Below are 10,642 nucleotides of genomic sequence, written 5' to 3' on the forward strand. Positions count from 1 at the left end.
GTTATAGTTAACGTGGAAAAGATGTGCTTTAGAAACCGCTTGGGAGATCATTTTACTGCAGGTTACATTTTAATGAGCAAATAAGAAAGTAAACTCCTCTGTTATTGTATCTGTTTATGTATAGTTCTCTTTTATTGAAGTTCATGATCTTCTTTGACCTTAGGCATTTTTCATGCATAAATATGATGTGAAACAACAGGTATCAGTGTGAAGCAGGTGTTTGACCCGGTTTGAACTGACTTTGGAGAGACATAAAGGAATCCTAGTAGTGGGAAAAAGAGAATGTGATGAGCAGGATAAATTCATGTAAATCCCCCATTAAAGTTTTACAATAAAATATAATTCATGTCACAACTAGCAGAATATAACATTACAGCATTCATCCACTCATTATTTGACATGCCTCTGATATACAAAGGTATACAAAACACCACTTCCCACAAGCCTCCGTTTTACGTGATGACGTGATAAGCAAAAACAAACAGGAAGAAGACAAGAAAGTCAGGATTTGATCCAGATTACTAGTAGACAGCTAACATTACCTACAACAAATTCAAGATGCTGAAATCTGTGATTCTCATTGGAGGCCCACAGAAAGGTGAGTGTTAAGTTAATTACTAATTTGCAAATGCATACATGTTAATTCCTCCAGTTCTGCTATCTAGAGCCACATATCAGGCTAGCTGTTAGCTAGCCTGGCTCTGAAGGGCTAACCTAGGGGTGTATTCGTTACGACAATTCTGTTACAAAACTTTTTGCAACAGAAACCGTTTATTCCAAACGCTGTTCAGTTCCGTTTGGTTCATAAACGGAAGTTGAAGTTAAGTCGTGTCTCTCTTCATAAAAAATAAGCGGACTTCACTCAACTTCACCGCATAGCCGAATCGATAGTTGCTTGTGCCAAACACTTCGCAGACTATTACAGATTTGAATGGCAACGCTTGGAAACCATACAATTAAAATGAAAGACAATTTACGTTTAAGAAAACCACTTCTCCTTCACGTTAAAGAGCGTTTGGAGCAAAACGTTTTGCAAGATAATCTGCATAATGAATACACCCTAGTTGTAGGCTAATGAATGACGTGGCGTGATCATGGAAACCCTCAGGTGCAGCTTGCCATATCTAAGAACTTTGCCGATAAGCGTTGTCGAAAAAGGGCTGACAGCTAGCTGTCAAGATAGCCTGGCATAGACATTCTGTGCTAGATACTTGAATTGTCACATTGAACAAGTTGGGTGCTTTCAACACTAGACCAAAATAGAAAAGAAAATAATAGAATAGGGGTGCTTTCAACTCCATAGAATCTAGGATAGTATAGGTTCTTTACTTTCCCCAAGGTATCTTCTAATTATTTCCAGAAAGAACTGGCGTGCTGATCGAGGATAGACAGGTCATCAAAATATAATTATGATCAACTGAGCAGGTGACTTTTGCCCTACTTGTCATACAGGTACACGGTTTCGACCATTGTCCTTTGAGGTCCCGAAACCCTTGTTTCCAGTGGCTGGTGTGCCCATGCTTCAGCATCACGTTGAAGAATGTGCCAAGGTAGGCTAGCACTGACAAAATAATAAATGTCCCTATCTTCATCTTCATCATTGGTAGAAAGAAACATGGTTTGCATTTTTCCCATAGGTGCCAAATATGAAGGAGATTTTGCTAATTGGCTTTTACCAGCCAAATGAAGAACTTACCAGATTCATGTGTAGCGCACAGCAGGAATTCAAAATATCAATCAGGTAAAGGAGAGGATCATAGTAATTTTGTATGAACGTTGTCATAATAAGACAAAGCATAGAACACATGGATGGACAGTAGTCTAATTGATATACTTGTTGAAACTATGTAGGTATTTGCAGGAGTATGCTGCTTTGGGCACTGGAGGTGGCATCTACCATTTCAGAGATCAGATTCTATCTGGTGGCCCTGAGGCATTCTTCATTATGAATGCTGACGTGTGCTCTGAGTTTCCTCTACCAGAGATGCTCAACTTCCAGAAGGAACACGGAGAGCCTAGCAGTTTCGTCATCCTGGGGACAACTGTGAGGAGACGTCCATGGTTTCTATGGCTTAGGCCTTCAACAATACAGGGAAAAGTTGGGAATATACTTGGAGACAATGGGATATCATTATTTGTCTTTCACTTGTTTTATTTTTCTTGATTTTGCAGGCAAACAGAAAGCAGTCCATGAACTATGGCTGTATTGTGGAAAACCAGCAAACGAATGAGGTGATGCAGCACATTTTAGTCACGCTTATATATTTACAATTATGACTGTTATTACTTGATCCAACAAGTATTTCTCTTGCTCTTATTTCAGGTTTTACATTATGTGGAGAAGCCTAGCACTTTTGTGAGTGACATCATCAACTGTGGAATCTACCTGTTTACCCCGGAGATCTTCCAACACATTGGGGCAGTCTTCCAGAAGAACCAGCAGGACATGCTGTTGTGAGTGGGAGGGATCCCTCAGGGACCCTATCGTGGGAGATCCTAGGATCTCTATGCGTGGGAGTGGTGCATGCAAATGTGATAATTTCCTATCCTTGTTTCTCCTCATTTGTCTTTTTCCCTTTTCCCTTTCCTGCCATCATTCTGTTTCCCGTCCCCCATCACCAGATATCCATACGAGGGGTAAGTCGGTACAACTAGGCCACTGCACAGTGTGGTTTTAGAGTAGAGATACGCATTAGTCAAATATGTCACACAAAAATATATATCTAAAAAGCGTATCTCTTCATTGAGTCACAATACTAGCGCATGGGGTGATAAATCACTCTCAAAAGGTGTGTTTTGGAAGGTTTATTTCCACACACTCACTTATCTTTTGATGTGCACATCATCATCATCATTTGTCAAGATTGAAGGAGTTGGCATACACATTTATACAATTGTTAGTAGTAAATCGCACAATCAAATATTTAAATATCAAATTTGGACCCATTCAAAGGGATTGTTGTGACATTGACCTTGATATAAGAATATCTTTGGACTTCCTTGAGTATGTGTTCCATTACTCAAGTCAACCATGTTGCCTCTGATCCCTCTTTTGTCAAATTACTTTTGCTTCCACAATCCATTTTAATACTACCGTGCTTTATCAACTTTTAACAATCCCCACTGTATCCTTGGGCACTTGGTGAATCAATTGGTCTTTTTGACAACTCTTCTTGGTGACTTTGGTGCTGTTAATGACCATCTAAAGTCTAATGACCATCTAAAGACCATCTAAAGTCTTTCAAACTTTCTTGTGACCTTCAAGCTAGCCTTAGGTCACAATCCAATCGGAAGTGGTTGTGAGCTAACATTTAGAAAACACTGTACTAGAGAATTATTTAGCACGCTTGTTTTGCATCGCCTGGTGCTCTGGGTGGGTGGGTGGGTGGAGTTATCACTTTAAAACCAATTGAATGGTCTAAAATGTGGCTACCGGATGATGCAAAACAAATGTGCCCAGAGATAAATGTTAAGAGCATGGTCTCATAGATTGGTCTCTTCCTCACAGAGACGAGCAGACCAATGGCAACGGCTGGCATCGGGCTGAGGCCATTCGGTTAGAACAGGACATCTTCACAGCCCTGGCTGGGCAGGGCAAGCTCTATGTCTACAAAACACCTGCCATCTGGAGCCAAATCAAATCTGCAGGGTGAGTAGGTCGTCTCAATCTGTGAATAACTTGTGTGGTCAGTGGTCAGTGGGACCTGAAGATGTTGGAGTAGGATACTCAACCATCTTCTGAATCTGTGTAATAGGAATTTACAGGTGAACAAAAAGGAGACCAGTCATAGGTAAAGGTAATAAGCCAGATAGATTTTTTTATTAAGAGTTGCAACAGGCACAGGAAAATGTCTAACTGGCCTTCTCTGAGTAGGCCCTTATATCTTAATCAGAAATCACCATATGTTCTGTAAACGGCAGCCTGAGAGGCTTGTAAGAGCTCAAAACCAGAAGGCAGTGACTTTGTCAGTTGCCACAGAACTATACAGTGTTCACCGAATGTCAACAATACAACCGTGAATAATGTGTCTTTTGTCCTTGTATCTCCAGTCTGGCGGCATTCGCTATCAACAGATATGAGAATAATCCCTAACATTCAGCAACTAGTCTCGTGACCAATAACAGGCACCCGGAGTTACAAATAGAACACTGGAAATCGTGTATTACAGAAACTCAAAATATGCTAATCATTGCATTGATCACTCTAAACTAAATAAACTCAGCAAAAAAAAAAACATCCTCTCACTGTCAACTGTGTTTATTTTCAGCAAACTTAACATGTGTAAATATTTGTATGAACATAACAAGATTCAACAACTGAGACATGATCTGAACAAGTTCCACAGACATGTGACTAACAGAAATTGAATAATTTTGTCCCTGATAAAAGTAACACTATCTGGTGTGGCCACCAGCTGCATTAAGTACTGCAGTGCATCTTCTCCTCATGGACTGCACCATATTTGCCAGTTCTTGCTGTGAGATGTTACCCCACTCTTCCACTAAGGCATCTGAAAGTTCCCGGACATTTCTGGGGGGAATGGCCCTAGCCCTCACCCTCCGATCCAACAGGTCCCAGACGTGCTCAATGGGATTGAGATCCGGCTCTTTGCTGGCCATGGCAGAACACTGACATTCCTGTCTTGCAGGAAATCACGCACAGAACGAGCAGTATGGCTGGTGGCATTGTCATGCTGGAGGGTCATGTCAGGATGAGCATGCAGGAAGGGTACCACATGAGGGAGGAGGATGTCTTCCCTGTAACGCACAGCGTTGAGATTGCCTGCAATGACAACAAGCTCAGTCCAATGATGCTGTGACACACCGCCCCAGACCATAACGGACTCTCCACCTCCAAATCGATCCCGCTCCAGAGTACAGGTCTCGGTGTAACGCTCATTCCTTCGACGATAAACGCGAATCCGACCATCATCCCTAGTGAGACAAAACCGCGACTTGTCAGTGAAGAGCATTTTTTTTGCCAGTCCTGTCTGGTCCAGTGACGGTGGGTTTGTGCCCATAGGCAACATTGTTGCCGGTGATGTCTGGTGGGGACCTGCCTTACAACAGGCCTAAAACCCTCAGTTCAGCCTCCCTCAGCCTATTGCGGACAGTCTAAGCACGGGAGGGATTGTGCGTTCCTGGTGTAACTCGGGCAGTTGTTGCCATCCTGTACCTGTCCCGCAGGTGTGATGTTTGGATGTACCAATCCTGTACAGATGTTGATACACGTGGTCTGTCGCTGCGAGGACAATCAGCTGTCCGTCCTGTCTCACTGTAACTCTGTCTTAGGCGTCTCACAGTACAGACATTGCAATTTATTGCCCTGGCCACATCTGCAGTACTCATGCCTCCTTGCGGCATGCCTAAGGCACGTTCACGCAGATGAGCAGGGACCCTGGGCATCTTTATTTTGGTGTTTTTCAGAGTCAGTAGAAAGGCCTCTTTAGTGTCCTAAGTTTTCATAACTGTGACCTTAATTGCCTACCGCCTGTAAGCTGTTAGTGTCTTACGACCGTTCCACAGGTGCATGTTCATTAATTGTTTATGGTTCATTGAACAAGCATGGGAAACAGTGTTTAAACCCTTTACAATGAAGGTCTGTGAAGTAATTTGAATTTTTACGAATTATCTTTGAAAGACAGGGTCCTGAAAAGGGGACTTTTCTTTTTTTGCTGCGTTCATTAACTTTAGTGATCTTACATTTCCCCATTTTACAATTTGCTTTTTGCAAATAAAAAAATGACAGGTCTGCAATATACGCCAGTCGCTTGTACCTCAACCAGTACCATAAAACCCACCCTGAAAGACTGGCTACAAACAAGGAAGGAGGGCCTAGAATAAGTGGTAGGTTATAGTACAGTACTTGCCTTTTGTTACCTTTTTGAAGTTTTTGGTTGTCTTTACAAGTGTATTTATACCAATTATTTATTTTTGTTGTCCCAGGAAATGTTTACATTCACCCAACAGCCAATATTGACCCTACTGCGGTGGTAAGTGCTTATCCTTGCTCTTACTACTTACCTACATACAGTACCATTCAAAAGTTTGATCACTTAGAAATGTTATTGTTTTCTTTGAAAACATACATGAAATTAGTTGCAAAATGAATAGGAAATATAGTCAAGACGTTGACACAATTATAAATATTGGTTTTTAATTGAAATAATAATTGTGTCCTTAACTTTGCTTTTGTCAAATAATCCACCATTTGCAGCAATTATAGCCTTGCAGACCTTTGGCATTCTAGTTGTCAATTTGTTGAGGTAATCTGAAGAGATTTCACCCCATGCTTCCTGAAGCACCTCCCACAAGTTGGATTGGCTTGATGGGCACTTCTTACGTACCATACGGTCAAGCTGCTCCCACAACTGCTCCCACAACAGCTCAATAGGGTTGAGATCCGGTGACTGTGCTGGCCACTATAGACAGAATACCAGCTGACTGCTTCTTCTCTAAATAGTTCTTGCATAGTTTGGCGCTGTGCTTTGGGTGATTGTCCTGTTGTAGAAGGAAATAGGCTCCAATTAAGTGCCGTCCACAGGGTATGGCATGGTGTTGCAAAATGGAGTGATAGCCTTCTTCAAGATCCCTTTTACCCTGTACAAATCTCACACTTTACCACCATCAAAGCACCCCCAGACCATCACATTGCATCCACCACGCTTGACAGATCATTTCATTTTTTTCTGCGTCTCACAAATGTTGTTCTTTGTGATCCGAACACCTCAAACTTAGATCCGTCTGTCCATAACACTTTTTTTCCCAATCTTCCTCTGTCCAGTGTCTGTTATTTTGCCCATCTTAATATTTTATTATTATTGGCCAGTCTGAGATATTGCTTTTTCTTTGCAACTCTGCCTAGAAGGCCAGCATCCCGGAGTCGCCTCTTCACTGTTGACGTTGAGACTGGTGTTTTGCGGGTACTATTTAATAAAGCTGCCAGTTGAGGACTTGTGAGATGTCTGTTTCTCAAACTAGACACATTAATATACTTGTCCTCTTGCTCAGTTGTGCACCGGGGCCTCCCACTCTTTATATTCTGGTTTGAGCCAGTTTGCGCTGTTCAGTGAAGGGAGTAGTACACAGCGAGATCTTCAGTTTCTTGGCAATTTCTCGCATGGAATAGCCTTCATTTCTCAGAACAAGAATAGACTGACGAGTTTCAGAAGAAATTCTTTGTTTCTGGCCATTTTGAGCCTGTAATCGAACCCACAAATGCTGACGCTCCAGATACTCAACTAGTCTAAAGAAGGCCAGTTTTATTGCTTCTTTAATCAGAACAACAGTTTTCAGCTGTGCTAGGGTTCTAATGATCAATTAGCTTTTTTTAAATGAAAACCTTGGATTAGCTTACACAACGTGCCATTGGAACACAGGAGTGATGGTCGCTGATAATGGGCTTCTGTACGCCTATGTAGATATTCCATAAATCTGCCGTTTTCAGCTACAATAGTCATTTACAACATTAAAAATGTCTACACTGTATTTCTGATCAATTTGATGTTATTTTAATGGATAAAAAATGTGCTTTTCTTTCAAAAACAAGGTAATGTCTAAGTGACCCCAAACTTTTGAATGGTAGTGTATATACTATACAATTCAACTCCTCAACAGTCAAAGACACTACATGCTACAACAGCAAAAAGACAATAAATGATACTTAATAAAACATCGAAATAAATCTCTTTCTATAGTTGGGTCCCAACGTCTCCATAGGCACAGGTGTGACCATCGGGGCTGGGGTGCGAGTGAGGGAGTCCATCATTCTCCATGGGGCTACTCTACAGGCAAGCAGTTCCTATTGGCCTACCTTACCTTTATGGCAAATTATTGTTTGGGAAAAAATTGGCCAGTTCCTCAGTCAAAAAATAAATGCTGAAATGGCTGTTCTTCCCTTGATCATAGCTCACAGATCATGTTTTATTTATTATGTCCACTTGTTTAAAGTAGGATTGATAATTGACACTGACCTAATTCCATTGTCATATGGTTCTTTTAGGATCACAGTTGTGTGTTGAACTGTATAGTGGGATGGGACAGCACTATCGGCAAGTGGGCCAGAGTTGAAGGAACTCCCAGTGACCCCAATCCAAATGACCCCTATGCCAAAATAGATAGTGAAACACTCTTCAGAGATGGAAAACTCACGCCATCAATCACCATTCTTGGTAAGTTGACTATAACTTATAACATTGAGTTGAGCTGGGCTGGTTACGCATCCACCATAGTTGCTGTAACTGTGCTGAAAAGGAAATATCTGAGCCAGCACAGTGCGTTTCAGGGCAATAGTGTGAAAAGGTTGATTTTTGGAGCATGTAACCATTACAATGTTTTAATATGGCTATTTTTTTCAGGTTGTAATGTAACTATCCCGGCCGAGGTAATCATTCTCAACTCAATTGTTCTGCCATACAAAGACCTCAACCGGAGCTTCAAAAACCAAATTATATTGTAGTTAATTTTCTGTGTGCTCTGTTCATTTAGTGTCAAACCAAATGAAGGATTTTAGCTTGAAGAACAATGCCACTTCCTCTGGGTTATTGTACATAAGATAAATATCTAAAAAGTAGATGACACTTGTTTAGGTGTTTGGAAAGTTCTAGATTTGATATTGTGTGTGTTTTTTTGCCTTTATGCATTAACTGACGTTACCATCATTTGAGATGCTTTGGGAGGCTGATGATGAGCGTTGGTTGGTTTGATTACTTCGACACGTCTGAATGTCATCCCACCACTTTTATGAAACGTACGTTTCATAAAATGTATTTTAACTGTTACATTTCTGCACTAGTCCTATAATGAGCTCTGTATGATGGATTGACTACCATGTAAGGGGAATTATAAAATAATGGTTATATTTTGTCATGGGGTTACTGGCATTACTTTCTTTAGGTGGTGGTGCTAACCTTTTGTTACTCAGAAATTGCATCCTGAAAATGTAAACTAATCTGCTGCAGACTTTTATAAGATTGCAAAATTAAAGGAATTGGTTACAAACTGTTTAATTATGAGGGGTAATTTGGGGGCCTTTTAACATGAGTGCTTTGATTTAAAACGTGACCATTTTAATTGCAAGAGTTATTCTGACATTCTTCTCTGAAATACATTGTTGACCGTCTCATGTTTCTTTTGATTAAAGGGGCAATCTGCAAAAGTCCAAAAATGGATGAACCATTCGCCGGTTTCCACTTTTAAATAGCAATCAAGAAATGTTTGCTTGAAATTTGAACATAACAGGTGACCTGGAGATTCTGGCCTTCGATTCTGTACTTTGTTATTTGTGACAATCATAATGGGATATAGTTAACCAGTATTCAATTTTGTTCATGCGTGACTCATTTTGAAATGGATTGATTTTGGCTTTAATCAATCACTTATGTTTCAGACTGAGTTTTTACCTTTTAATTACTAAAAGTGTTTTTTGTAACAAAATTGCAACCATCAGCTCCAAGTTTAAGAAAAGAAACATTGATTCTCACGATCATGCAGAAATGTTTCATAATGCCGTATTCAATCACAGCTACCCAATTGTGTTTGTCATGCATTAGTGCTGAGAGTTCCTCAAATGTACACTGCCCCATCATACTCCATTTTACAATACTTAACATTTCATATAATATTTAACATTTTTACACAAAGACATGTAGTCAAATGTAAAGTGCTTTTATTTTCCCAAGAACATACCAACGTTCTTCTGAACACTGAACTATCCACACAAAACTAATCCAATTTAAAGAAGTCAGGAAACCACAGTGATATCAGTTGAGGGACGTAAATAACTTTTTAACCTTGTCAGTCTTTGCCCTGCTACTGCAAAAAAAAGTAAATTCTAACAAGAACAATGAGAAAAGGTAGGAAATTGTCATATGCCATCTGCAAAACTATTTAAACAAATTTCAAAAGTGTTAATGATTTAAAAAAAAAAAATTAATAAGAAAAAGTGGTCTTATGTATTGAAGGCATTCTTCATTCTGCCCTTCAGGGAACCACTGGTAGGAGTCTTAGGGTATTTACTCAGCTCGGGAAGTCGGCGGGTTAAACAGACGATCTGAAGAGATGGTAGATACGTGTTGGAGGCACCATGAGGATTCAGCTTTTGTCATAATCCAGCATCATGTACATTAAAACTGACACATGACCCCAGTTACATTTGGACAAAGGCTGTTGAGTAGTCATTGACAGTGAGTTTTTCGATAGCACACAGCAGCTGAGTGTTGGTGTCAGGTTGTTTGTTTACCTCGGTCTATGCTGTGGCTGACATTGGCATCGATCACTGATATAACCTGTTTCTACACCATGAGGTGGCGTTTCCAGTTCTCGGCAGGGAATGACAGCATTCAGCCTGTGATCTGAGAGATGATGAAATCAACAGTAACCTGGTTCACAAATGCAGAGGCATTACACATATTGCATGCATCTACATGGGTGACATTGCAGAAATGTTACAGCACTGAAAGGACCAGATCAATGGAAATGTGTAGATCAAACAGATCAAACTCAATGTGGCACTTGATATTTTTTTTAAAATACTGAAACACTGCGAAATAGTGAAGATCACAATTGTATGACATTTATACACAAGACAGTGCCCACCTTTGGCTTAGTGTTTGTTTCATAAGGGTCGTAGGGAAGGGCTCTG

General features: G+C 40.4%; 1 protein-coding gene across 2 annotated transcripts; it reads left to right on the plus strand.

The window, feature by feature from the left end:
* Positions 1–460: 460 nt before the first annotated feature.
* LOC139538405 (mannose-1-phosphate guanylyltransferase regulatory subunit alpha-A-like) lies at positions 461–9,174 on the plus strand. 2 transcript variants are annotated; one of them, XM_071340394.1, is made up of 13 exons: positions 461–598; positions 1,453–1,550; positions 1,638–1,741; positions 1,852–2,044; positions 2,173–2,232; positions 2,324–2,454; positions 2,623–2,637; positions 3,509–3,649; positions 5,750–5,847; positions 5,947–5,993; positions 7,698–7,790; positions 8,003–8,171; positions 8,358–9,174. In XM_071340394.1, exons 1-13 carry the CDS (start codon positions 559–561, stop codon positions 8,456–8,458), a joined length of 1,290 nt encoding a protein of 429 aa, XP_071196495.1. In that variant the 5' UTR covers positions 461–558; the 3' UTR covers positions 8,459–9,174. The 2 variants fall into 2 exon arrangements, with proteins under 2 accessions (XP_071196495.1, XP_071196496.1); XM_071340395.1 differs by lacking the exon at positions 2,623–2,637.
* Positions 9,175–10,642: the final 1,468 nt, after the last annotated feature.

This window comes from Salvelinus alpinus, chromosome 14, assembly GCF_045679555.1.
Source record: "Salvelinus alpinus chromosome 14, SLU_Salpinus.1, whole genome shotgun sequence".
Taxonomy (NCBI): Eukaryota; Metazoa; Chordata; class Actinopteri; order Salmoniformes; family Salmonidae; genus Salvelinus; species Salvelinus alpinus.